The sequence below is a fragment of the Mustela nivalis genome (assembly GCF_964662115.1).
Source record: "Mustela nivalis genome assembly, chromosome: 4".
Classification (NCBI taxonomy): Eukaryota; Metazoa; Chordata; class Mammalia; order Carnivora; family Mustelidae; genus Mustela; species Mustela nivalis.
Window position 1 is genome coordinate 66010049 of NC_139023.1, and position 27985 is coordinate 66038033.

The 27985-nt window shown below is 53.4% G+C and overlaps 2 protein-coding genes across 10 annotated transcripts in view; one reads left to right on the forward strand and one right to left on the reverse strand.

Annotated features, from left to right (window-relative positions):
* Positions 1-7705, reverse strand: part of GRK4 (G protein-coupled receptor kinase 4) — a 110513-nt gene extending 102808 nt beyond the window's left edge. For 7 of the 8 annotated variants that reach the window (XM_082727092.1, XM_082727091.1, XM_082727089.1 and 4 more), the window contains exon 1: positions 7583-7705. The gene's annotated coding sequence lies outside the window, so the exon portion shown is untranslated. The remainder of the gene's footprint in view (positions 1-7582) is intronic. The other variant, XM_082727095.1, reaches the window with a different exon arrangement.
* A 732-nt stretch (positions 7706-8437) lies between these two features.
* On the forward strand, positions 8438-27411 carry NOP14 (NOP14 nucleolar protein). Of its 2 annotated transcripts, XM_082727075.1 has the most exons (19): positions 8438-8763; positions 11470-11604; positions 12068-12209; positions 14291-14433; positions 14886-15020; positions 15779-15901; positions 16611-16742; positions 17527-17794; positions 18645-18775; positions 19286-19371; positions 20373-20508; positions 22365-22466; positions 23055-23208; positions 24506-24665; positions 25862-26017; positions 26150-26297; positions 26798-26916; positions 26990-27145; positions 27279-27411. In XM_082727075.1, exons 1-19 carry the CDS (start codon positions 8569-8571, stop codon positions 27376-27378), a joined length of 2721 nt encoding a protein of 906 aa, XP_082583201.1. In that variant the 5' UTR covers positions 8438-8568; the 3' UTR covers positions 27379-27411. The 2 variants fall into 2 exon arrangements, with proteins under 2 accessions (XP_082583201.1, XP_082583202.1); XM_082727076.1 differs by lacking the exon at positions 25862-26017 and having other exon boundaries at positions 8442-8763.
* The last annotated feature ends 574 nt before the right edge of the window (positions 27412-27985 follow it).

Sequence of the window (27985 nt, forward strand, 5' to 3'; positions counted from 1 at the left end):
AAATCTTTAAAAAAAAACAAAAAACACTTCATGTCTTTTGAGCAAACGACTTGGAGTCTGAGAATTCCAATAATTTTTTAAGTTAAAAAGATAACCAATACAGGAATTTAAAACAGTGATTTAACTACATGAATGAGGGAGAAAGAAGATGGAGGAGCTGGTTTAAGGGAGCTACGTCCGCATCCAACAGCATAAAGCTAATAGAAGTCTAAATGGACGAGCGCTATTCTTTAGAAATTCAACAGTAACTGCCAAAGTAACGACAAAAGAAGTCATGGGAAGAATTAGTGGAGCTGCACCTGAGGGGACTGGGGTCTTCATCTGCTCCTGCTGCTGTAACAAAATACCATACATGGGTGGGGGGATTGGGGGGTTATAAACAACACTTCTTTCTCACAGTTCTAGAGACTGGAAGTCCATGATCAAGGTGCACAGACTCAGCATCTTCCCAGTTCACAGATGGCTATCTTCTCAATGTGTCCTCATGTGGCCGAAGGGGCCAGGGAGCTCTGTGGGGTGTCTTTTATAAGGGCACTGATCCCTTGTATGAGGGCTCTACCTTCATGAATTAAGCACCTCCAAATACCATCACATCAGGAACTGGGTTTCAACATGTGAATTGGCGGGGTGAGCAAAGGGATAAACTTTCAGTTTAGAGGAAGAAAAGGAGTATGAGGAAGGCTAGAACTTTCCGTCAGAAGTCCTTTTATTCTCTGATTTTTTTTTTTTAAAGATTTTACTTATTTATTCGACAGACATAGATCACAAGCAGGCAGAAAGGCAGGCAGAGAGAGAGGAAAGGAAGCAGGCTCCCTGCTGAGCAGAGAGCCCGACACGGGACTTGATCCCAGGACCCTGAGATCATGACCTGAGCCGAAGGCAGAGGCTTAACCCACTGAGCCATCCAGGCGCCCCTATTCTCTGATTTTTAAAGTTATGGATCCCTTGGAAAATTTTTTTTAATTAGTAGAACAGAACCAGTCATGAATTCTGTTCCTAGCTTGATGAAGGGACGTGAGAAGGCTGTCCTTTTGAGATCATGCTGTGTTTAACCCAATGAAGCACTGGAAGTAAAGAGCACTGAGAATGTTAGGAAAATGTAATCAAAACAGGGAGCAGAGAGGCTCCAAATTCTTTCCTTCTAGAACCAGAGTGACCACAGGAAGGCTCTGCCCCATGCCAAACGCTTCACCATCACTTTCGGTTCTTGTATGGACTCCTGATATAACTCTGCACAACGCTGTTGGCTCTGCAGTTCTCGGGGTGCAAACACAGACAATGTCTCCAAAGTTCTCCTTGTCAGATGAAAATCCAACGGCCCCACCTTCCCCGCCACGTCCTAACTTCTATCAACTGTGCTTTCACGCGGTCCAACCAGCACTTGACATTCCTACATCTAGAAAGCTAATTTCTAAAGTCTTTTTTTTTTTTTTTTTTTAAGATTTTATTTATTTATTTGTCAGAGAGAGAGCGAGAGCGAGCACAGGCAGAGTGGAAGGCAGAGTCAGAGGGAGAAGCAGGCTCCCTGCGGAGCAAGGAGCCCGATGTGGGACTCGATCCCAGGACGCTGGGATCATGACCTGAGCCGAAGGCAGCTGCTTAACCAACTGAGCCACCCAGGCGTCCCTAGAAAGCTAATTTCATGCCAGAAGCTAAAGACAAAAGATCAACCTGTTTTCATTAAAAGCAGCAAACTGAGGAGTGTTTCGACAGCATTACATGACTGGTTAGAGCATGTGTTTGGGGCCAGACAGACCTGGGCTGAACCCTGATGCTCCCATTAACTAGTAATGAGACCTTCAGCAAGTTACTTCTGCTTCCCTCATCTGTAAAAGTGGTAAGAACACCTGCTCCTAGAGGTTGGCGGTGGGGTTGGGGGTGGTGGTACGGGATGCAACCAGTTCAGCAGCCTTGTCCAACTGGCAAATCTAGTACACACAAATGCTCACAAAAAAATATCTCGGATTACCCTGCAAACGCTCAACCACAATGTCTCTGCCAGGAAGTGAGACAAAGGAGCACAGGAGTAAGGGGGGCCACAAAGATAGTATTGCCATGTGTTCTTCGAACTAGGAATGCTAACAGTTTCCATTCTAAAAAACAAAAAACACAAAACACATGTGTTTGGCTTTTTGCCAACATCATAATTAGTTACGGTTGAACCCACTGTCTTTGTTAGTGATGAGCATGTAAATACTGAAAGAGGAACTAGAGGTTGCACTGTAGGTATAATTACATTTTAATACTGATTTAATAAAAACAGAAATATTAAATTTAAATAAAACAAAAAGCACTCACTAGTGACATTCCAAAGGTGAATAAAATCTCAGTTTTTGTTCCCTATTTCCAGACCACTAAAAAGACAGCTTAGGGTGCCTGGGTGCCTCAGTGGGTTAAGCCTCTGCTTTCGGCTCAGGTCATGATCTCAGGGTCCTGGGATCGAGTCCCGCATCGGGCTCTCTACTCGGCAGGGAGCCTGCTTCCCCCTCTCTGTCTACCTGTGATCTCTCTGTCAAATAAATAAAATAAAATCTTTTTAAAAATTAAATAAATAAATAAATAATAAAAAGACAGCTTAGTTTGAAACCTTAATTTCTGGTTATCATTGGTATGGAAAGAATTCCTGAGATGTGCTCTTTTGTCCTCAGTCACGGTCCGCATTTGTAGAGCATCTATTGGGTGCGAGGACAGGGAGGACCCTGTGGGGATCCTGGAATGGAGGTCTAGGGCTGCATTTTAAACCGAAGATTAAGAGAACAAATCTGTGTTTCAGAAAAAGTGTTCTAACAGCACTGGAGATGACAAAGGAGAACAAAGTCTGGAAATAGACCAGCGAGGAAATTCTGTCCCTCAGTCAACTTAAGAGCTATAGAGAACCACGGCACTGAGGGAGGGGGTGCAGGGATGTGTGTGCGCACTAGATGAGGACAGACAGGAATGGACGTGAGAAATAACAAAGCTTAAGGCTAAATGAGGTACAAGGACAGCCCAAAAGTGAGAATTCAGGAACAGGAAAGCTATGTTTTTTGGGAAATCCAGAATGAGCATGGACTGAGACAAAGAATGAGGTTCAAGCTCAATTAACACAACTTCATATTCAAGTGCCAATTCTTCATCATGACACTGGATATAACAACAAAATCTACAGCCACAACTATTCTACTGAGCACTTTCTGAGCACCAAGCACTGTGCCACATTATCCCATGCAATCCTCTTAACACTGAGAAGTAGAATTATGGTCAGTCCAGTTAGAAGAGGTTAGGAGGAGGTTACAGGTTAGGAAAGGAGGGACAGGACTGGCTGGGATATTGCCCATAAAGAATTTAGTAATGCCTGGACAGAGGAAACAGGCACTGATGTTAGCTATCCTTTTCAACCACTAGGCTCTATAGCAAACTTGGAACACACTTTATTCCCTCCAAATGCAGCCAATCCTTTCATTTTTAGTATGAATTTCACCTTTTCTTTCTTGAATTCAGCAAAATAACAAATCACCCCCTTAGTCTCCAGTGGTTTTACCAAGTACAGCTTAAATGGCTAGGCAGCACTGAAAGGAATAAAAAATCAAAGTAAACCTATGCCTTGTCCATGCATGCACAGATTACAATTTAGCTGGATAATCACAGACTATGCCATGTTCTCAACCCCAAGTTCCAAATTCCCTGAGAGCAGACAGTACACACTCTCCAAGCTGGGAGAAGCAGACCAAGATACAAAGATAAACCAGATTCTGAAAGGGTGGAAAGAACTGAACAAGAAGAAAGCAAGGAGGACCTGATGCACTGAAGGTTGGAATAGCCAGCAAACAAGAACAGGTGCAAAGAACACAAAAGTGTTCATTTTTTTAAATAACAAAAATGTATTAAGTAGCTCTTTGGTGTGGGATCAAATGAAGTATGATGAAGGAAAACAAAAAATATTAGCTACTATACTTCCGGAATCAAAAGATTTGTAAGCTACTTCTAGAAACCCCATAAAACCAAAATCCTGGGAAGGAGGCCTCAGCAAGAGACAGTATGAATGATACCAGATGTATTAACTATGCAGGAGATGCCAATCAACTGCTAAAAACACCATCAGCTGAAATCTGAAAGAAATACTACATGTAAGACCAAATCACACTCGATGTACACATCCTTATTCTTCCCTCTGCATTCATGCTGTCAATTTTTCCGAGAGACAAAACAGGATGAAAGTCTCCTCAGAAGTAGGATGTGAGGGGCATCTGGGTGGCTCAGTGGGCCAAGCCCCTGCCTTCAGCTCAGGTCATGATCTCAGGGTTCTGGGATAGAGCCCCGCATCAGGCTCTCTGCTCAGCAGGGAGCCTGCTTCCTCTTCTCTCTCTGCCTGCCTGTCTGCCTACTTGTGACCTCTATCTGTCAAATAAATAAATATACTCTTTAAAAAGGGGGAAAAAACAAAAAGTAGGATGTGAAACAATTTAAGGTTATCATTTAAAGCTATGAAAGGTCACAAATTGCTTAGCAAAGGTGTAACACAAGAAAAAATTCTAGGGGCGCCTGGGTGGCTCAGTGGGTTAAAGCCTCTGCCTTCAGCTCAGGTCATGATCTCAGGGTCCTGGGATAGAGCCCCGCATCAGGCTCTCTGCTCAGCGGGGAGTCTGCTTCCCCTCTCCCCCTGCCTCTCTGCCTATTTGTGATCTGTCAAATAAATAAATAAAATCTTCAAAAAAAAAAAAAAAAGAAAGAAAGAAAGAAAGAAAAAATGCTAAATGTTAAAAAAAGTGATTTTGTGTTTTATCAACAGTAGGATCATTTTCTACTTCCTTAAAGTGTGCGTGGCAAAGTGACAGCTTTTTCAATGCAGCATTATCTGCCAACATTCCTGAAAAGGAGGAACAGTTTTAAATACCTACTGTTTGAGAACAAAAACAGAGAGATTGATTTTATTTGCAATAAATCTAGAGAATGAGTGGACCCACTCATAATATTAAATCAATAGTGTGATTCCCAAGGCCAACATATAACTGCTGTACTATGTACACTCCTCTCAAATGTTAATTTTCCAATACATGAGCCAAAGAAACTAAGTGAGGAACCAGCCATGAACAGAGAGGTCCAAGAAGACACTTCCTAGGGAACATGCATGAGCTGCTAAAGCAAATAAAGTTTCAATTTGGGAGAACAACCCTAAGTTATAACCAACACTCACCATATATTCATCTTTCTAAAATCTCATATTTAACTTCTCTAAGCATTAACCACCCAGACGTAACAACTCTTTCTGAACAATAGCAGTAAACATTCCCTGCTGACAAACGGCAGACCTCACAATGATCACACCAGTATGCGTTAATACTTTAGGAAACAAAAATTAAAACTCTTTAGAAAGTATCACTGCTGGGTTGCCTGGGTGGCTCAGTCTGTTAAGCATCTGCCTTCGGCTCAGGTCATGACCCCAGGGTCCTGGAATTGAGGCCCGCATCGGGTTCTCTGCTCCTCGGGAAGCCTGCTTCTCCCTTTCCCCAGCCCCTGCTTGTGCTCTCTCTCCCCGTATCAAATGGATAAAGAAAATCTTTAAAAAAGAAAGAAAGAGGGGTGCCTGCGTGGCTCAGAGGGTTAAGCCTCTGCCTTCTGCTCATGTGATCTCAGGGTCCTGGGATCAGCCCTGCATCAGGCTCTCTGCTCAGCAGGGAGCCTGCTTCCTCCTATCTCTCTGCCAGCCTGTGATCTCTGTCCATCAAATAAAGAAATAAAATCTTAAAAAAAAAAAATAAAAAAGGACAGAAGGAAGAAAGGAAGGATGGATCACTGCAGTCTTGGGCTTTATAACAGGAAATACTGGCTCTATGTATTTCTTTAAGTAATCTCTATATCTCATGTGGGGCTCGGACTCACAGCCCAGAGACCAAGAGTAAGTAGCATGCTCTTCCGACTGAGTCAGCCAGGAGCCCCTCGTTTTATGTATTTAGCATTTCGAACGCAATTACATTTTACCTCCTCATCTAATCTCTACAACGTTGTACAGAAATCTGCTTGACAGCCTGTCTTTGTACACTACACCCAGAGAGGATGATACAGTGGAAAGAAAACGGGCTGAGGTTGGGCCAGAGCCGATTTCCACAAAGGACGATTCATCTCTGTGACCAACATGGAGTTCAAAGTGAGAAACACTGGACACAATCACATGTTCCACTGAAACCTACTGCTGAGGTCACCCCACCACCTTAACAGAAAAGTAAGACCCTGTTCTCTTCCCACCCATCTTCGGTCTTCTATCCAAAATAATTCAAGAGAAGATCTCTATTCTCAACTTTTTTCTTTTAAGATTTTACTTGATAGAAAGAGAGATCACAAGTAGGCAGAGAAGCAGGCAGAGAGAGGGGGAAGCAGGCTCCCCACTGAGCAGAGAGCCGGATGTGACCCTCCGTCCCAGGACCCTGAGATCATGACCTGAACTGAAGGCAGAGGCTTTAACCCACTGAGCTACCCAGGCGCCCCTCTATTCGCAACTCTTCACAGAAAAGCCACTTTAGAAAATAAAAGTTCACTACTTCTTAAATCTGGATCCTTCCATTTAAACCCTCACTTGAGCACCTAATTCTCGGCACCAGTCACTGTTACTTCAAGAATTCCTTTCAAATGTTTCTGACCCAAGGGCTACAGTGGGTTGAGGAACCAGGCACTTTGGGATCCCACCTTTCCTCATGAAAGACACCTAGGACACAGATGAGAAGGGGGGGGGGTGGATTCAAAAGGAAACAAACCCCAAAGATCTGAAAAGAGCTGTCTTTCAGGTTAACTTCTTCCACAAAACGTTACTTGCTATTCCAATCACAAGAGAAATTCACTGGCGCTTGCCAAAAGCACCCTGAGTCACCAGGAGCACCCCTTCCCTGCCCTGGGATGTTGCGCATAACCCCTTCCCCCCACCCCCGTGGTCTTCCATTCGGAGTTCTGGCCACTGTGCCCGTCGGGCGGGCACAGATCGCGGACGTAGGGCAAGGACGCAGCACCTGCTCCATCAGGCCCGGGGCTGAAGAACCGCAGGTGGGCAGCTGGTCACCGGCTCTCCAGCCTCGACTCCCGCTCTTCAGCCTCGTGGGAGACACAGGACGATACCAGCGACCTCCAAGAGGAAGGGCTGAACCAACCGCTGCCTTTCCGAATTTCTCCTGACCTATTTCCTCTCCACACACCACAAAGCCGCAGACCAGACCTAGAATCAAGACGCTGCGCCCAAATACCGATACGCAGACACTACACGACCGCTCTCGCCCAGGGCGGCACAGACCACAAAGGCACAGTCGTTTTCTGCCGGCTTCGCTCGGTGCTCCCGCCTCCCCGTCCTCGGGGTAGGACACTGCTCGTCGGGCGCTGACGCACTGGACCGTGAGGGGGGCGGCAGGTCCACGCAGCAGGCTCAGGCTAACGAGCACTGGGCGCAGACCACCTATACCTGGGGTCCTGCGTGCAGAGAAAGTGCAGGGCAGCGGACGCCTCGCCGACCCGCGGGACCCGAGAGCGAGGACAGGCGGGCCGCGGGGCGGGGCTCTGCGGGGATCCGGGCTCCTCGGAGGGTCCGGGTGGGGTGGGAGTCGGGCGCCCGCCGTGCACCCACCTTGGCGAGCTTTCAGCAGCAACGTGTTGGCCACGAAATTCTCAAGTTCCACAGCCCGCAGGCGCCGCCGCCGCCGCCGCCGCCGGGATCCGCCAGCGCGAGGAGGGGACGGCGAAGGAGAGGGCGCCGCCACCTCCGCGCATTCCTCGCAGGACGCCACCTGCCCCGGCGACCCCGCGCGGGGTCCGGGGGAGCTGCCCCGCCGCCGCCGCCGCCGCCGGCCCTCCAGTTGTGGCTCCTGCCGCCGCCGCCGCCGCTGCCGCCGCCGCCACGGCCACGGCCACCACCCGCCGCGCCGCCTCCGGGCCCGTCTGCGACGCCGCCGCCGCCGCCGACGCCGCCGCCGCCGCCGGCGCGGGCCAGGGGAGCCCTGGTCCTCGGGTCCCGGGCCCTCGGCAGGGGCGTCGCTGAGGCGAGGGGAGCCGGCAGCGCGGTCGCCGGGGAACTCCGCGCTCACCGCCGCCGCGCCGGGGCCCGGGCTCTCGTCCGCATCGCTCGCGCCTGGCACGGGCAACTTGCTCCTGGGAGCCCGGCTCCCGGGCCGCCCGGAGTCTCCGCCGAGCCCCACCTCAGGGAGGGCTCCGCGGCTGCGCCGTGCCCCGGCGGCGGCGGCTGCTAGTGCCGCCGCCGCCGCCTACCCGCACCGCGGCCGGCTCCCTCCAACGGCTTCCCAGAAGAGGGAACCGAGCGCTGCCCTCGCCGCCGCGCCCTGAGGCAGGTGCGGCGCAGCGCGGCGCTGCACGGGGCACATCGGCTCCCAGAAGGCCGCGCGCAGGGCGGGGGCGGTGCGTCGGGAGAGCGTGGCCTGCTGGGAGTTGTAGTCACTCGCAGGGAGACGCGTAGGCTGGTCTGCGGGCTGCGAGTACTCACGGCCGCTCTTTGGCTATCGCGCGACGAGGACGGGGCGGTGCCCCGGGGCCGCCCTCTTTTCCGGCGGCGTGCGCCGGGCGGCGGGCAGAGTGTGGCTGCGGGCTGGCGGGGGAGCCATGGGCAAGGCCAGGCCGGCGGCGGCGCGCACTAGGGGAGCCGGGGCGCCGGCGGGGGCGCAGGGCGGCCGAGCGAGGCCCAACCCTAATCCGTTCGAGGTGAAGGTGAACCGACAGAAGTTTCCGGTGCTGGGCAGGAAGGCGCGACACGCCGTGGGGCAGCCCGGCGTGTCGCGCGCGCGGGCCGTACACAAGGTGAGGTTCGGGGGCCGCGCCGACGGGACAGGCGGGGGCGGGGGCGCGTGCCTGGCCGGGACACTGCGTCCCGCGGGCGGAGCGCGAGTCCCGCGTCTCCCTCTGGCGAGCTGCAGGGAGCCGGCCCGGGAAACGGCGCTAGGTGGGCTCGCGGCGAGCGTGTGCTCCCGGCCTCCGGACCCCGGCGCGGGGCGCCCGTGCGCGCCTCCTGCGGCCGTCTCTGCGGGGGCATGCAGCCTCTGGTCCGGCGGCCGCGCACCCTTGCCTTCGCAGGGGCGGGAGCTCACGGATGTGGGGGGACTAGGGCGTCTCTCTTTCCGAGCGCAGCAGCGTGTCCCGCGCGTGGGGACCGAAATGCCACGTTCCGTGCTTTCGGCCCCCGAGTATCCCGCGCCTTTCGGGCTGCGTTCAGACGGCACTCCGTGTGCTGCCTCCGAGACGTGGTCTTTGGTGTGACAGTGTTAGTTGTTGCCGTGGGGAAGACACATAGTATCCTATAGAAAACATCAGGGTGCGGGGGGAAGTTGGGGCACGGAAAGGACCTGCGCGTTTCCCAGGGTCTCAGCGAAGGGCGGGGCTTGCCCTGGGTTTGAATGTGAAGGTAGACGCTCCCTCCCTCTTAGCTGCTGGGAGATGGAGGTCAGTGAAGACTGGACCCCAGCCTTCCTGGGCCTGCCATCCTTGTTCTGCCATCAGGGCGCTGTCCAGACCTTCGAACTGAACCGGCTCTCGTCCTTACTACAAGGAGCTGACTAGATGAACTTATGGGGGGGGGGGGCTGATGAGGCCACGAGGGCACACTCCAGGGAAGCCACCAGGGACCTGGCCACGTGGGCTCTAGAGGGCCCCATTTGTTTCCACCAGCTAAGCGTGTTTTCTCAGTTCTAGAGCTCAGATGATAATACCCAGCCTTTCCCTAACGGTCACTGTAAGGTTAAGTGGCGCATTGAGTATATACTGGGTGACATATAAACAACTGGCTTTTATTCTTAAATTTCTCAGCTTGTCTTTCTCAGAGTCCTTCACGATCTGGGCACAACCTGTTGTGCTTGCTTTGCCTCTTGCAACTCAGTTTGTCCAAAAAGTCCTATCTTTCCCCCCCATATCCTCCAGGGGCCAGCACTAGTCACCACGTCTGCTACTTTCCCAAGCCCTACAGCCCGAATAGGGCAGCTTGCTCATGCCCATAGTACCAGACGGAGTCACCTCGGTGCCCTGTTCGAAGGCCTGCAGTGAATGGCCTGGAGGCAGGTGTTGGTGCCTCCTCCGATCCATTGTGCTTTGGGGGCTCAAGTCAGAAGGTAGGATAGGAAGATCAGAAACTCCTTAATAGAGGGAGTCACACTTGAGATCAGAAGGGTGAGCAAAATGCCAGAGGTGGAGACGAAGGTACATTGTCCCCTGTCATGGAGCGTGTGGCACAGCATGGGGTGGGAGAACTCAGCTGTGCTGAGGGGACTCGGGTTGTCTAGGCAGTTGGAGCGTGCTGTGTGCATCAAAACACACAGGGTGGCAGGATGGGCCTGGTCTTCTTGACGCGTCCCTCAGAATCAAATGCACTGTCCCATGTGTCTTCTGCTCCAGTCAGTGGTGGCACTGGGCAGCAGCCGTGTGCACAGCGAGACTGTGGGTCCCAGAGCCATCTTGGGGTGGCTGGGCCTCACTCTCCATTCTCACACCAGCAGTAAGGTAAGCTGAGTTGATGTGTCTGTCATCCCTCCCAATGACACAGGTGTTGTACCAAGAAGCACACAGTCGCCCTTATGAGGGGAGTACTGGTATTATCCCCATTTACACATGAGAAAATGGGAGACGAGGAGCCGTTCCAGGATTCCAGGATTTTCGTCAGGTCGGGAGTGGGGAAGCCAAGCTCCAAACCCACACTTGAGTGTGTAACACACAGCAGTACAGCCCAGCTCTCTCTGGAGCCATCTTGTGTAAATTCTTGTGATCCCATAGCAACAGCCAGCAGGAACGAGAGGCCTCTGGGGTCGGAGAGGCTAGGTCCCTGCCCCCAGAGTTCGAGCTGTCACACTCATGACTGTACCTTCTAGGCCTCACATGAATGAATGATCACGAAAGTGCTATGGGTAGTGGTTTGGGGTCACAGTAACCTTTAGCAAGTAAGCAGATTTGCAGACCTGGAATCCCAGAGGAGCAAGGACTGACTGTAGACAAACGAAGACATTCATGTGACAAAGAGAAAATAAGCGATCTTACTACAGTCTCTGTGTCTAATTGGTCAGGACGTTATAGTTGACATGTATGGCATCCTTTCCACCTCCTTGTTCGTTTCCCTTCCTCTCAGCTAGAACTTGAGTTCCTCTGGCCTCTCTACCTGGCAGAGCGACTTCTCCGTGCTCATCGTTTGGCTTTCTTAAAGTTGCTGCTGTTTTTCTTTCACTTCTAGTTCTGGGCATGGAAGTGCCAAGGCACGCCTCAGAGAGCCCCCTAAACTCCAGACACAGTCCTCTCTGCCTTCATTGTACTGGGGCAACCCCGCTTCCTCAGTAACTGAAACCCGTCTTTCCAGCCAGTAGATTAGCCCTTTCTTTGACTGTTGGTGTCAGTGGCATCTTACAGTTCACTGGAGCCACCGTGTGTCCCCTGTGGGAGCGGTTTCTCTGTAGGGACCAAGATCGCCAAGCCATCAGAGCTCAAAGATGCCAGGACCCGTGTGAGATTTTTCTGTGATCTCTTTTCCAGCGCACCCAGACATTACTGAAGGAGTACAAGGAAAGGGACAAGTCCAACGTGTTCACAGATAAGCGCTTTGGGGAGTACAGTAGCACCATGAGCCCAGAGGAGAAGATGATGAAGAGGTTTGCCCTGGAGCAGCAGGTGTGCAGGACAACGGGAGGGGGTCTGATGCTGCCGTTGCTCACGGAAGTCCAGCACAAGCAGGCGGTTGCCCCGTCATTCACTTATACTCGCGTGGGCACGCCCCCCACGAGGTACAGTGTGCGTGCTGCTCCTTGTCTGCCGCCAGCCGGGTGGAGAAGTGTCATGACTCAAGGACACAGTGGTGATGTGTCCTGAGTTATAGTGCAGCCCCTGGCTTGGTCCGGTGGAGAGCTGATCGATGGTGGAACACTGGCATGGCTCAGGCTGGCCCCTGAATGGTTTACCTCCTGTGGGCTCTGTTTATCTTTGTTTATCTTTGGAACATTGCTCAAATGACCCAGAAAGTCTGATGTGCTTGGGCTACATTGTCACGTTATAGAAACAGTGGGAAAATAACGGGGTTTTGCTATTAAATGGATATGGAAATTTTAGGAAGCTGATTTTTTTCTTCTTCTGTCAGCGGCAACATGAGAAAAAAAGCATCTACAACCTAAACGAAGATGAAGAATTAACTCATTACGGCCAGTCTTTGGCAGACATCGAGAAGCATAATGACATTGTTGATAGTGACAGCGACACGGAGGAACGTGGAACACTGTCTGGTACGGGCTGGGAGCAAGGGGACAGTCTGCTAGTTCTGTCCTCTGTGCCTTTCTCTCTGTATGGCTCATTGTTTGAGGGTTTTTTTGTGTGTGCATGCTTACCTGTTAAATGTGGTCACTTTGACGGTCCTAACTCACTATGATGAAGGTAGGCGCTTAGTACCTTCGTGTTGACAAGCTGGTCTTCACAGGGCAACTGGCCTTGGGCTTATCAGCATGAGAGGCTGTGATTTCCAGGTGACTGGGGGGATCGGGCTCCATGTGTTCCCATTGTTGGGTCTTGGGGGCTCAACTGTTCCGTAGAAATTCTCTGGCATCCTTTGATTCTGATTATGAGCTCTTCAAAACCCAATTAACTTAGAAAAGCTCTTACTTTTGAATGTGTATGTATTTACTGTAACTTTACAAATAAATCAATAGGAAACACGTATTTTGTCCAGCTGTGTGATGTGGTGATCTCCCCTAGAATAGGAGAGGTTCATCGGAAAGGTCAACCCTGTCAGGTAGCTCTTACCTCATTGTGATGGAGGTGTGCGAGGGATCAGAGGCTTCCCAGGGTTTCAGCTGGAGCACCTAATGATGTGGGACTGCCAGTCACTGAGATGGGCTACACTGTGACACACACTGGCTTCGGGCAGCTTGAAATGCCATCCAACATCCGGGGAAGGCCTTGTAGAAGCTGCAGCCTTAGGGGTGGGAGGAAAAGAGGAGACCACTGCTGAGTCCTGGAGCTCGGGGGCAAGCCACATGGCAAGAGCCTTTCCAGAAGGGTGTGGGAAGGGGGCCGAGCTGCTGGCAGAAGGAGCCGTGGGAACTTGTGAGTCCACCCCCGGGGGGTGGCGGGAAGCCAAGGGGAGTGATGGAAGAGCTGGGGAGAGTGAGGACTGAAGACAAGGGTTCCAGGAGCCGTGGAGGGGGAGGGTGGTCAGGAGCACCTGGTTAGGAGAGAAACCCAAGAGAACGAGAAAAGTTGATTTGGAACAAAGGCATTTGAGTTACTCAGGTCGTTTCCTTGAGTAGCTGGCAAGGGACAGCCCAGACATTTGAGCCCCAGGGCTGCTCTAGGGGGCAGAGCAGGGGGAGCTGAGAGCTCGGAGTGGAGCACCCCGGCCCTGGTGACTCACTGGCAGGCGGCCTAGAGAGCTTGTCTGGAGTCAGCGGTTCTGTACACTGGCCTCTCCTTCCTGCACACATGTTATCTGCGCAGATGTGGCTGGGAGCAGGGGCAGGGCTTTGGGTCCCGCTCTGGGAAACTGGCCCTAATGTTCTGTTTCTGTTCCTGGCAGATTTGGGGAAATGGCTCCCCACATTAGCCTCTGTTTTCTCATCTGAGGTGCTGGGTTTTTTAAGGTTTCTGTCCATTCCTGAGTTGATGATTCCCACAACATTTTCCCTCTTCTGCCACAGAACAGGGCCAATTAAACGTCATGGCTCTGGCTGTGGCCCCAGCTTCCTGACTTAGGCTCAGGCTCTGAGCCTTGCCCGAGCAGGCGTGAAGGATGTTGGTTCTCACGCGGCCCTATCCTGGGCACTCCATCCTGAGACTTGAACTCCAGCTTGTTTTACTGTGCTTGCTGATTGTGAGATTCAAACGCAGCGAGCGAGTAGATCCTTGGTGTTTCCAGGCATCAGGTCACAGTCAGGGGCTATTTGATGGCTCTGAGTTTTCTTGGGGTGGTTCATCCTGTGGATTTCTTGTCTTTTTTTTTTTTTTTTTTAAGTTTTTGTTTTGTTTTCTTTTTTAATTTATTTATTCATGAGAGACAGAGAGGCAGAGGGGGAAGCAGGCTCTCCACAGGGTAGAGAACCCGATGCGGGACTTGATTCTAGGACCCTGGGATCATGACCCAAACTGAAGGCAGTTACTTAACAACTGAGCCACCCAGACACCTGCGTTCTGGGGATTTCTTAAGTGCCGCTGTGCTTGGGGTCTCATGCAGCCACGTTGTGGGAGAATTGGTTCTTGCCGGTGAAGTTGGTTCTCAGATCTGCCCCTGGGTAGATGTTGGCAGACCAGTGCAAGAACTGGTTTGAGCACCAGCACCAGCTTCACAGATGCCTTTTCTGCTCTTGGTCCCCAGCCGAGCTGACTGCTGCCCATTTCGGAGGTGGTGGCGGGCTACTTCATAAGAAGACCCCGCAGCAGCAAGGAGAAGAGGGGGAGAAGCCGAGGTCACGCAGAGAACTCATTGAAGAGCTCATTGCCAAGTCTAAGCAGGAGAAGGTGCATTAGTGCTCCCGGTGCTCTGGCCCGGGGATCCTCCCCAAAACAGCTCCCGGGCTGCTTTTCTTTGTGTGTGTCTAGGTTGTATTTAACATCTCCTGTGACCTTAATAGAAGCATTCGTTTTGGATAGGACTATTTTAAATCTCATCTTTTATATACTTTTCACAGTCTTTTGTGTTTTGGGATTGGGGGTGTCTTTGGTGGGTTGGTTTTATATGTTGACGTGTATGCCTGTCTTTAATCAGCAGCAAACTGCTCAGAGCGTCAAGATGGCCAGTTGATAGCAGGGACTCAGCTCTGTGTGATGAGATTCTGTAGCTCCACTCTTCTGAGATCCTCCTCTCTCGGGCTCTCTGTTCTGCTGCTACATTACACATAGACTGGCAAGCGAGGCTTCTTGCTCGCGACCCTGCACCGGCAGCACGCCTCACATCTGTACTCTCTCTGCAGAGGGAGAGACAGGCACAACGGGAAGGTGCTCTGGAGCTCACGGAGAAGCTGGACCAAGACTGGAAAGAAATCCAGACTCTACTGACACACAGAACTCCCAAGTCTGAGAACAGGGATAAGAAGGAGCGACCCAAGGTGGGTATCAAGCTGACTGGTCCTTTCTCTGGAGGAAAGGTGGAGACCGGTGTCCCTTCAGGCCTGTTCCTTGACATGGATAGCTGCCCTCCTTTTCTTAGTTCCTGTGTTTTCTAGTGAGGATTCATGGAGTATGTGGAACCATGTGGTGTCAGTGTAGAGCTGGGCAGAAAGAGGCTTCAGCATCTCCGCCTGGATAACTAAACTAAAGTTCCTGGTAGGAGCAGTCCTTCAAGGGGAGGGCTTCTTCAGATGGTATTTGACTTTTCCAGTTACATATCCACATAGCCATATATACGGTTACTGAATTTTCCCTCTGGGCAGTGGGCGGCTCCTACCACTTTAGTCTAAATTGTTGAAAAGTGGCATTCAGCTATGTGTCTGGCTTTTAGGAAGTATGTGGGATTTCATCAGGTGGCCATGTCATGTGACCAGCTGTCCACCTTTGTGGGCCACTGACACTGTTACTGCCACATTTACCCCAGCCTGTTTTGTGGGCTTCATGCCTAATGAGCAATGTTTAGTTTTGTTAAAGCAGCTATGTTTTGAGAATTGTCCAGGAGTGGAAAATCCTCTCTGATCTTAAAGGGTTCTGTAGACTGGTGAAAACAGTTTTATTTTAAGTAGGAAAGACGTGGATACCATCTGGCTCCCTCCATCGTGGTGTCAGCACGTTACTGGATATGCAAGAAGCTGCCTGTGCAAATTGTTAAAAATAAAAAGCAACCAGAAGTAAAAAGTTCTTCTTTCTGCCATAGCCTGATGCATATGACATGATGGTTCGCGAGCTGGGCTTTGAAATGAAGGCCCAGCCCTCTAACCGGATGAAGTCAGAAGAGGAGCTGGCCAAGGAGGAGCAGGAGCGGCTTCAGCAGCTAGAGGTGCGGGTGTGACCGTGACCTTGACTGTGGGGCCCAGTACCACTCGGGCGGCAGGATCTGGGTTTGAGGCCTTTCCTCTCTGCTTTTGAGGTGGGCTGCAGATGAGCTGTTTTATCAAAGAAATCTTGTTAGACTCTTTAAAATTTATAGTTTCTTTTTCTCTAAATTTCATTTTTTATTCTAAAAGCAAAAAAATTGCAGATGATACCCAGATATACCAAATAAGAAATGAGTGCTCTGATTCTTTTGTCTAAAAACAGCAGCTAACAGTATAGTACACGGTCTTCTCAACTCATTTTCTGTGCCTTAAAGAGGGCTTTTAAATTTTTGTTGCATTAGAACAAAAATGAACATTGACTTGCTATTCTGTCTTGGGCTCTGTAGTCCACCCCCACTGGGGCCTCTTGGCTGGCAGCCTGTGCGCAGACAACCGCACGGTTGAGCCCCTGCCCTCACCCCCGTGGCCATGCAGCGGGGAGTGAGGTCCACTCAGCTTGGGGCTGGACAAACTGTAGACGTGCAGGCTTGCCTTCCGATGCCCAGATGCACTTGTGCCGCGATGCTTCTGTTTGTGTGTGGTAGGAGGTGTCGCGTGTGATGCTTCCATAGTCCCCGCACACAAGGGAGAGGCAGGCTTGGAACCCTGGCCTGGGGTTGGTGGGAGGGCAGGGCCAGCAGGCCTCTCACAATGTGCTTCCTTCCTGGCCAGGCTGCACGGCTACGGAGAATGCGTGGTGAGGACGAGGGCAGTGAGGCTAGGAAACCGAAGCACCTGTCCGCGGATGACTTAAATGACGGCTTCGTTTTGGACAAAGACGACAGGCGACTACTGTCCTACACGGTAAGGGGTTTGCCTTTGCTGGCTGGCCTACTCTCTGAATTCAGAAGCTCGGTTTCTGGAATCTGAACGTCTCATTGCGGTGGAGAGTGGGTCTGTGAGAATACCCGTGCACTCTGCATCTGGGAGTGCCCGGCTGTTCCAATCCCGCACCCATGGGCAAGTTGCTTGGATGAGGCACCGCCAGCCTCGTGCTGGATCTTCATGTGCTGACATCAGCCTCCTTCACTCATAAGCCTGTGGTTATTTGCAGGCTTAGCACGGCTGTTGAGGGAGCTAGTAAAATAATGGAGTTCCTAGAACTCCGTGAGATCTTTACCCTTACCCCTTTGGAGAGAGTCATCCTGGTTTCAGGGCAGTAGGCCAGGAGGAGGCCAGGTGTGCTGAGCCGAGGAGGATGCGAGGGGCTGGGTGCTCACAGAATACTGGGGCACTTGGCAGGAGAACATAGCCACAGGTGACCCCCAGATACTGTGAGGTCCTGCCACCTCTGGGTATAGCCTCAATGTCAGGAAGCCCCTGCAGAGGCAGACGCTGGACCCCATGGCCACCGGGGCGCCCGCCACACCTTGGGTCACTGCTGCTCCGTGGCAGACACTGACCCTGGCCCAGAGCCCTGGCAGTAGGAATCGGAGCTATTTCCCAGCCTGCTGGCCCTGAGGGCCCAGAGGACACCGCTGGGCATGGAGCCAGTGAGGAGGGCAGGGACAGCTCTCGGCACTCGTGCTCCTCATGTGTGCAGCATTCCCGGAGTACTGAGGCCTGAGGTCCCCCTCTTCTGTTCTAGGATGGGAAGATGATCATTGAGGAAGAGCAAAGCAGGGAAGCCAGTGATGGTGAGAGTGAAGAGGAGCAGGGTGAAGACCTGAGTGAGGAGGACCCAGAGAACAGCAGTGACCCTGATGGGCACTCAGACCTGGCATCGGACATGGACAGTGAGGAGGACTGTGGGCGGCCCAACGGAGAGCCCCGGCAGGCCCTGGGCGAAGGGACGACCAGCATTGGTCACAGAGCTCAAGAAGCTGCCAGGAACCAGCTGCCCTATACGTTTGCAGGTAGACAAACACTGGGTTTTCTTTTGTGCTGGGATGACCTCGGTGACCTGGTGACAAGTCGGCCTCACTGAGGCCAAGTCTGTGGGGACTGAGGGTGTGCTTCTGGACACGTGGCTGTGTGCCCACCTATAATGTATGGGCTTGTGATGGGCACAGTCCTGCTCGGCAGTGTCTGGCCAGAGTGTTCGCCAGCCTGTGTTGACTACGGATAGTTTCGTGGGCCAGCAGGAGCGGGAGGACAACACACACCTTTCCACTGGAGGTCGTTTTGCTCTTTCTGTGGTGGAAATGTGGCTGCCACAGAGAGCGGGGGTAGGGCTTGGGAGATTGGGGAGTCACCTGTGAGGAGGCTTCCTGTGTGCCAAACCTGGACACTCATTTGGGCGCATAACCCCTTAAAGCAAACATTGTATGTTGTGTGGTCTGGTGTGTGGAGAAGAATCCGGTTCTAGTGAGTGTCCTAAACTGTCCCGTGGCTTACGGTCACCTCCAGAGGCTGGCTTTTTCCGGCGTGTGCTGTGATCAGTGGGAATCTGGGGTGGTGACAGCACTCTGCCATGTGGCTCCTGCCAGCTCCTGAGCAAGTGTGGACACTAAACCCCATACCTGCTGCCTTTTCACTGATCCACAGTAGCCCATCCTGCACCTCACCCCTGGGACCGTCCGGAGCACACCTTAGATCCGCAATCGGCGGTCATGGTAGGAGGAGGTGTCTGTAGGACACACCTGAAATTGTGTCGTGGCAAAATGACATCACCCCTGTTCTGTTTCGTTTTTAAGCTCTCTGGTAATAGAAACGTGGCTCTTTTCTTAGATGTTAACTGTGGAGTGTGTTCTGTGTTTTTGACAGCCCCTGAGTCCTACGAGGAACTGAAATCTTTATTATCGGGAAGGACGAGGGAGGAGCAGCTTGTGGTGGTGGAGAGAATTCAGACCTGCAATCATCCGAGTCTTGCTGTGGGAAACAAAGCAAAACTGGAAGTAGGTGGTGTATGTGGCAAGTGTCAGGGCATCCCCCACCCCCATCTGTGTGTCCAGTTGCGTGTGCCCCAGCCCCCTGCGGCCGCGAGTCCTGGAGGAGGTGCTATTGCCCTTGACTCACAGGTGAGGGAGACGGAGGCCTGGGCATGTGGCTCACGTGGCTGCAGGCGGGAGAGCCGGCCTGTCCGGGAGAGGAAGACGTGGAATGTGCCTTTTCTTCACAGCAAGTGCTGCCCATTCACAGCTGAGGCACAGGGCTGGCTGGGCACACTCTTGGTTTGCCCGAGGACCTGGGTGCTCTCTGCTGCTGTGCAGAAGTCTGTGCCCCAGGCCCTTCTGCTGACCCGCCCATCCTGGTGCAGGGCCAGCTTCTTGACCTGCACTCCGCATAATGCTCCCGTTGGTGGCCCAAGACACGTGCACATGTGTTGGCCAAAATGTTGAGGGCAGCACCTGTGGTTTTGTTCTGGGGATGGGCACTGACCTCTGCTCTGGATCTGTGTTCTGCAGAAACTATTTGGCTTTCTTCTGGAGTACATTGGAGATTTGGCTACAGATGACCCACCCAACCTCCAAGTGATTGATAAATTGGTTGTGTAAGTTGCAGTGGTGGGTTAACTAGACCGCCGGGCTGAGCTGAACAGCTATGTCCCTAGTTATAGTCGTAAAACTACGTCTCAGAGTTAGGCTGACTTTGTAGACGGGCTGCACGGTATACACTAGCTACAGGTTTTCGGTGACGATAGTCTCCTCTGAGTGGTGAGTGTGCTGCCCCTGCCCGCCCCCAGGCCCTGGGGATGGACACGCCATTAACTACGAACGGGTCAGCTTCATGCTTGTTCATGCTGTTTGAGGCTTATTTTGTGTTTTATTTGCCAATGAAACGTCAGTTCTGGTCAGACAGCCCGGGTGTTTGGGACACAGGGTAGGCTATGTCCTGGAGTTGCCCAGAAACCTGCCTGCTCCAGGTCCACACTTCGGGGGAAACCTGTCAGGCTGGTGCTGTGAGTGACAGGAAGGCCAGCCCCCTGGTCTTCTGTCCCCACCCCATCCAGGGACGGCTGAGCCTTCACTGCACTGGGACCCCCATGAAAGCAGAGACGGGAGTATGGCTCCTGGCCCCGGGTTGGCTGGAGGGAGGGTTAGTGAGCACAGGAGCTGTAGGGGCCTGTCTGGGGCTAGCCACACACTGCACCCCCCACATCCCCATGCCACCTTCTGCCGGTACCACAGCGCTTGGGAGGAACTGCTGTGCTCCTGTGGGCAGCACCTTGGACCCGTTCCCTGAGTCTGTCTCAGAGAACATGCTCCTTACGGCCTTAGGCTTCTGCTGTCGCTACTGAGAAGCTGGACTTTCTGGGAGATGGCAAAAGTATGAGTGGTGTTCTGAAACAAACACTAGCAGGCGCTTTCTCTTGATTGCCCGGCAGGGCAACCAGACCAGTGAGGGGAGACAGGTGCGTCCAGGGCCTTACGTGCTCACTTGCTCAGCCAGCAGGTGATGTCACAGAACATGGTGAACTTGAGGTTTGGGGGCGTTCTTCATGATTTCGTTACCTGAGGTCATTTTCCCCTGACCCATGTTTCTGGTTAACAGGCAGTTATATAACCTTTGCCAAATGTTTCCTGACTCCGCAAGCAACTCTATAAAATTCGTCCTGCGAGATGCCATGCACGAGATGGAAGGGGCCATTGAGGCCAGAGGCCGGGCGGCTTTTCCAGGCCTTGATGTGGTGAGCGGGGGCTTGGTCTTGGGCCTGGGGGCCGATGCTGTCGGCCGGCCAGAAGAGGGCTGGCTGAGTGGAAGTCGCGTGGTTTGGTAGGTTTGCCGTGCCCTTTGAGCTTCCAGACTGAGCTGGAGAACAGACTGGAACAAAGTGGAAAGGATCATCTACTCACGAATGAGTCATGGGAATGTGTTTCACTGCTGTGACACCGTGGGAATGGGGCTATGCTCAGCCTTCGTGGCAAAGAGGCTTTAGGGCAAACAGAACGGGTCTGTGTTCAGAAGGACCGAGCCCATGCCCTAGCTCAGCTGTGGCCCCACGGAGACACCCAAGCACCTCTGGGGCTCTAACAGCCCCATGGCAGCTGTGGGCCACCTCATTGGCATCTATGACCACGAAGAAATACTTGCCCAGTCTGTTCTGTGTTCTAAGATTTCTGCGGAAATGAAGAGCAGTGATTAACAGAAGCTTAAAAATATAGGGTTTGTGCTCCTGGTTTTAGTGCTCCTCCCCCACAACCCAAGTGGGATCTGAGCCAATGTCCGGGAGCCCAAGCCCTCGGCAGACACCCGTGTGTCACCGCGGACACCTGCTGCAGAGACCACATGGCAGGACCCTTCCAGTTCCTCAGACAAGCTGTGTGGACCTGTGTCCTTGTCTGTGAGCGGGGCTGGGGTTGCAGTAAATGCCTCCCATGTCATGACTGTGTCACAGCCCAGATGCAGCACTCAGTACACGGGCTGTTGCTATCACAGCAGCTCCCTGAGCGGACACTCAGTCCAATGCTGGTGACGCGAGGAGCAGGCGCTGCTTTCCCCTCTGCCATCCTGTGGCTGTGTCCCCTGGAGTCCCGGCGGGGGGCAGCATGGGGGACTCGGCAGAATGCCCCCCCCAGCAGGTCTGTGGCCGATCCTGGAGCCCCTGCCGGGAGCAGGAAGGAGAAGTTGGGGGCTCCTGAGCTCCTCATGAGCTCACAGTGGCCCAGTGCTGGGGTCTGGGAGGGTTTCTTGGGGGCCTTTGGACCAGATGGAAGGTGTGCAAAACCTACTAACACAGGTGCCTGGCTGTGAAGCAGCCTCTCTTGTGCCTCCTGGGGGGTGTGGTCCCTGGAGAGTGTCATCTTCCAAGCCAGCACTGTCCTTGAACAGAGAGAGATGGGAAGAGAGCACAAGCAGGGGGAGCGGCGGAGGGAGAAGCAAAGAGATCCGCTGCGGGGCTGGATCCCAGAACCCTGAGATCAGGACCTGAGCCAAAGGCAGACGCCCAGCCATCTGAGCACCCCAGGCGTCAGCGCTCCTGCCGCTGCCGCACGTAGCCTCACTTGTCGTTTGCGTCCTATTTGTGTGGGCCAGAGTGCTGGCTCACGTTGGCTCCTTGGGGCCGTGCTGAGCCCAGCACAGCAGGGGGACTCAAGGGTCCATGGAGGGAGTGTGTCCTTCCCTTTCTGTTGCACGTCTACGCCCCTGCCCAGAGCCCACGGCCTCCCCAGCAGCCTCGCCAGCGGCCTGGCCTCTCTCTTGTGGGAAAAGTAAACGGGTTCAGGACAGGGCTTCAGCCTACATTTCCCTGAGCGAGAGCCAAGCCCAGGAAGGTCCCGTGTCCAAGGAAATGGGTGTCGGTGAGCGGTTCTCACCACACCTGCCCGTTGCTGTTTGGGTGTTTTCTGTGCTCGGCGGCCGTTCCGGCAGAGTCTGGCTTGTGTGTGTGCGTGTGCACATGTGAGAATGGGCGTGCCCCACCTGTGCAGGGAGGGGGCCTTGGCCCCTCACCGGGAAGGTCCAAACCTGCTTTGTCCTGTGCCATCAAAAGGCCGCGTTTTGAACTTCACTCTCCCTAACGTGTGTGGTGATGCTGTCTTTCAGCTCATGTATTTGAAAATTGCCGGGATGTTGTTTCCGACCTCTGACCTTCGGCACCCTGTGGTGACCCCCGCACTGGTGTGCATGAGCCAGCTGCTCACCAAGGTACATACATGCTGGTGCATGGCTGGGGGCCTATGAGGAAGACCCCAGGAGTAGCCCCAAAAAGAGCCTTTGGAATTAGTGGTGATGTGCTGGGTCTCATAAGGTCTCTGTTCTCCTTTTGGCTTAAAAAGACTGAGTAGCGGCACTTTGCAGGCTGGCGGCAGGTTGGTGGGATAGGGCCTCGCTCTTCACCAGGTGTTTTCTGTTTTGTTTTGTTTCTAAGATTTTATTTATTTACATTATTTAAGACTTTATTTACTTATCTCTCTGACAGAGATCAGAAGTAGGCAGAGGGGGAGGGAGAAGCAGGCTCTTTGCTGAACAGAGAGTCCAATGCAGGGCTCAATCCCAGGACCCTGAGACCATGACCTGAGCTGAAGGCAGAGGCTTAACCCACTGAGCCACCCAGGCACCTCTCTTCACCGGGTTTAATCCCGCTTAGCCCCACTGTGGTGAGGCCAGTGCTTCCTCTGTGCAGGGACAGATCTGGGGCCACAGATCTCAGCCGGGATGCCAGCTTGTGTAGCTAGTGCAGCCTTCTGGGACTTTCTTCCTGACAGCTGACCACAGCCTATGCTCCCATGCCAGTGCCCCGTCCTGTCACTCCAAGACGTGGTGAAGGGCCTGTTCGTGTGCTGCGTGTTCCTGGATTACGTGTCCTTGTCTCGGAGGTTCATTCCTGAGCTCGTGAATTTCCTTCTTGGAATCCTTTACATCGCATCACCAAACAAGTGTGGCCGTGGTGAGTTGGTCTGAAGCCCCACTGTCCAGGGTTGTGGCCTCTCAGTGTGGCTGGCTGGACACCCCTGCACCCAAGGGAACCGGGGCCCCACTGTTCCCGCTGCCATAGTCACCAGCGGCCACACACTGCATGGACCCCAGTGGACCGAGGCTTATTGTCAAAAATACATGAAACAGTTCTTTTATATTGATTATGTGTTGAAATGACATTTTTATACTTGGGGTTAGGTGAGCATATCATTAAAATCTTGTGTTTTGTTTTTGGGCCACAAGAACATTTGCGCTCCCTCTTTGTGGCCCACATTTCTAGTGTGCAGCCCAGTCTACATAGTTTCTAGAGTGCTGGGAATTTTGGAAAGCGTGCCTGTCAGAAGCCGTATTGTAAGGAGAAGGAGTTTTAGTGTCATCTGGCCTTCTGGGCTATGCTAGTCTTGGCTCCCTGCCCCCTCCCATAGCACCCGTAACACTGATCCCCACTGCTCCCCTCTCTGGTGGTCTAGGTGCCCCCCGGGCTCCGCCTCTTGCTCCGCATCCTCAGGACCACCTTTCCTGCCCTGATCTATCGATCATCCATCATAGCTCATTCCATCTGATGCCACAATGTAGACCATAAGGCCTGCCATGTGGACCACCTCACCAGTGCCAGGCGCGCAACCCCAGACACGCTGTCTATCCTGCTTTCCCCTCATGATATCATAGGCAGACCCTTGCATGCAGCCGCTGCACCCGTACTGCACAGATCTCTTTGCCATGTGCTCCTGTGCGCTGGGCCTGGGCCTGGAGAGGTGCAGACTCGCCTGGGGGACCTTTTGGGAGATGGCCACAGCTTGAGGCACAGTGGACACTACAGTGGGGGGCAGGTATTGGTTCCTGTCCCTTTGCCCCACTGCCAATGGCTTTGCTGTGCCCAGTGTACAGGCCAGCTATGCCCATTGCCTTGATTGCTCTTCTGGGTGGTGATGGGCTTCTGTCCACTGTGCCAGCGTTCATCCTCTGGGACAGGCCTTCTCTGACCGGGTTCACTGTGTGCCATCTGCTCCTACTCTCCCCCTTTTCCCACAGCGTTGCTTTCTGATACTCCGTCTCCTGGGTATGGCCTACTGCCTGTCTCCCCAACGAGGTCAGGGACCTAGGCAGTTGCCCCCGTCACCCCTGCAGGAGCTATAACCCCACCTCTGTGTAGTCAACATGGTGAGAGTGTCTGAAGTGAGTCTTCTAATGGCCTCATCACGCACAGCCTTCCCTGTGAGCTGTGATGCTTAGAGGCCATCTTTGTCCTTGTCCCGCTTGGACTTCAGGTTACACTCTGGTGCATCCTTTCAGAGCATCTGGGAAGAACTCAGAGTTGCTCGTGGTTTCTGATGAAGAGGACAAAGCCACGTGGCAGAGGAGAGGCCTGTCCCTCCACTGGGCCTACAGACTGAAGGCCCAAAATAAGACGGAGGCCAACCACACCAGGTAGGTGCGGGGGTGCCTGGTGCGCCAGGGAGGGCATGCTCAGGGCCGGGCCAGCCTGGAGCTGGAGAGAGCTGGGCCCCAGAGGATGCATGCACCAGTGTGGCATATGCAGGTGGTACGGTCTGATAATGGGGGGAAATCCTAAAGATGAGAAAAAAGCTGTTGGATCTAATAAACTAATGGAGTGAAATTGCAGAGTACAAAGTCAACAAAAAAGCAGTTGCATTTCTATACACAGTGAGCAGATGAAAAGGAAACTTAGAGAATTTTATTTACGATAGCATCAAAAAGAATAAAACATGGGAATTAAATACCAGGAAGGAAAAGATAATTGACATTACAAGACATGGCGGACACTATTAAGGAAGGCTTGAGTGCAAGGAGACAGCCCATGCTCATGGATCAGAGGACTCCCCTCCAGACACCATCACAGTGGGGACTGGGTTTCGATGTGTAAATTGGGTGAGGAGGGCACACACATTCAGTGCACAGGAGGGCTGGGGCTTTTTGTCAGAAGTCCTTTTGTTCTCTAATTTTTAAAATTATGGATTATTTGACATTCTTGTGTTGTGGTAAAACACAACAGAAGGTATACCGTTTTCACTGTGAAGCCAGCGGTGGAGTGGAATCCAGTATGTCTATACCCTGGTGCGGACACCAACACTGTTCACAACCAGAAGTTGTCATCCCTAGGACAAATTGTGTACCGGTCTCCCACTCCCTCCCCGACCCCTGGCACCCCGTCTGCCTTCTGCCTCTAGCCTCTGGATCCTCCGGGGACCTCCTAGAAGTGGGATCACAGTGTCTATCCTCTCGTAGCTGGCATATTTCACATTCTAGTGCCATGTCCTCCGGGTTCATCAGGCGGGGTCAGGTGTCAGAATGTCCTTCCTGTTTAAGGCTGGATAATGTTCCATTGTGTGAATGGACCATGTTTTGCTCATCTGTCCATCTGTCCACAGAACTTGGGTGTTCCCATTTTAGCTGCCATAAATGTGGGGTGCAGGCATCTCTTTGAGGCCCTTTTCATTCTTTGGGTACCAACTGAGCAGAATTGCGGGGTCACATGGTAGTTCTAGGTTTCATTTTTCTGAGGACTCCCCCATGCTGTTTTTCAGGCAGCACCCTGTTACTTTACAGGACCAGTTGCTCCCCATGTTCCTAACATCCGTTACTTTGTTTCATGTGTTGAACAGCAGGGCATGGGTGGGGCGTCAGCTCCATGTGGATGTAGTTTACATTTCCCCAAAGCCGAGTGGTACCAAGTGTCCAGTCGGGTCCGCAGCTGTATTTCGCACGATGACCCTCTCTGCTCAGGGATACAGGGCAGCTGTCCTGCCCAACACCACGCTGCGCGTATACTCCGGAGGGGGGTTGTGGTTTTTGCCGAGAGGACAGACTGTGGCAATGATGGAATGGAACAAGCTGGTCCCCTTCCTGCCTCTGGGCCTAAAGCTGGGTGTCGCCCCCCCACCCCCCCGCAGACTGTCCTGCCTGGCTGTGTGTCTGGCTCTGGTGAAGGGCTGCGCGCAGTTCTACAGCTCGCTGCCATCCTTCTACGCCATTGTGAGGCCGCTGCGAGCCCTGCTGATGGAGCACCTGGCTGGCCGCAGTCACCCCCCCGAGCTCCAGGTGAGGCCTCCACCCCGTGGCCCTGTGCGCCAGCTTGGCCATCCCCACAAGTGGGGAGCAGGTTAGCAGGTAGGTTGTCTGGAGGGGTGGCTCTAGAAATGCCCACGGGGGATGATGGAAGTGGGATAACTGAGAAGTGACTTGTCCTGGATGGGGTCTTGCTTGGTGCCCATGGTGTGGCCGCCCGAGGTAGAGTGAAGGCTCCCCTGTGTGTGTCCATAGGGGTGGGTCCCTTGTGCCCATGGTGACAAGTTTCTCTGGGGAAGGAGAGTCCATAGAGTCTGCTGGTGCTGAAGCAGGCCTGAGTGCCCAGAGAGGTTTCTAGAAGGGTCTTGGGCATCTGTTGTCCTGCCAGCAGGAAGTGTGCCCAGGGGTGTAAGCGGGGCCTGTCCACACAGCGGTGGGGCTCCCTCAGAGCCAGGCTTTGGCTGCGCCCGCGTTCAACCCTGGAGGCCTCACGTCAGCCAGGCCTGCAGCAGCCTCCACGTCCCTGGTTGCAGGAACTGTGCCAGAGCGCGCTGGCCAACCTGGAGGAACCTGAGCCCCGCTGCCGGCCACTGGTCTGTGCGAAGAGCAAGCCCGAGCCACTGAAGCTCTTCACTCCCCGGCTGGTCAAAGTGTGGGTGTCGGGCTGGTGGGGGGTGTGGGCAGGGAGAGGGATCTGGGCCTCCTGACACTGGCTCTCTCCTCAGCCTGGAGTTTGGGAGGAAGCAGGGAAGCAGCAAGCAGGAGCAGGAGCGAAGGAGGCTGATCCACAAGCACAAGCGTGAATTTAAAGGGGCTGTGCGGGAGATCCGCAGGGACAACCAGTTCCTGGCCCGGATGCAGCTCTCCGAGACCCTGGAGCGGTGAGCGGGGGCTGGGGGTCCGGGCTGGGTGGGGCTGGGTGCACTGGCCTGCGTGGATGCCAGCTGCTGGTGGGTCACGCAGGTAAAAATGCCAAGGTGAATGTAAAAATGGGGTTCTTTCTCTTTTTTTAAGGGATGCGGAAAGAAAGCGAAAAGTTAAACAGCTTTTTAATAGTCTGGCCACACAGGAAGGTGAATGGAAGGCTCTGAAAAGGAAAAAGTTCAAAAAATAAATAGTGTCCCAATGAGGCACTGAACAGAATAAAGGCTGTCTTCTCCTGCGTCCAGGTCCTGCCCCATCACATGCAGAGGCGCCTCCGGACAATCGGAAGGTCTGTCCGGGTAACATCCAGTGAGGCAGGTGACTGGAGGCCCGGCCCTCCCCAGGCTGGTGGGTGGTGGAGGGTCCAACATCTCAGGCTTGAGGCCCACTGACCGGCCCTGAATGGTGGCACCGGTGCCTGAGGTCATGCGCTGGCCACAGCAGTGAACAGAGGGATTGAGGGGTGGCCAGAATGGATGTGGGAGCCTGAGCCACAGGGTGACCTGATGATGGTGGGGAGAATGGGGAGTGCGATCTTGGACAAGTTGACAGGTGTTAGAACTCAGGGTGCAGAGCACGGGGTCGGAGTGTCCCCGCGGGCCTGTGGGTCTCGCCTGCCCAGTGCAGCCTTGGGTTCCTGGATGAGATGCAGGGACACCCGGCGGGCCTCCCCTAGGGCCAGCGGTTCCCCCCTGGGGACACCGCTCCACATGTGTAGGTCCAATAACACCGCACAGGGAGGAGGCTTGGCCTGCTATTCCCGGCACGGCCTGTGCTGTCCCCCAGCCGTTGCTCTA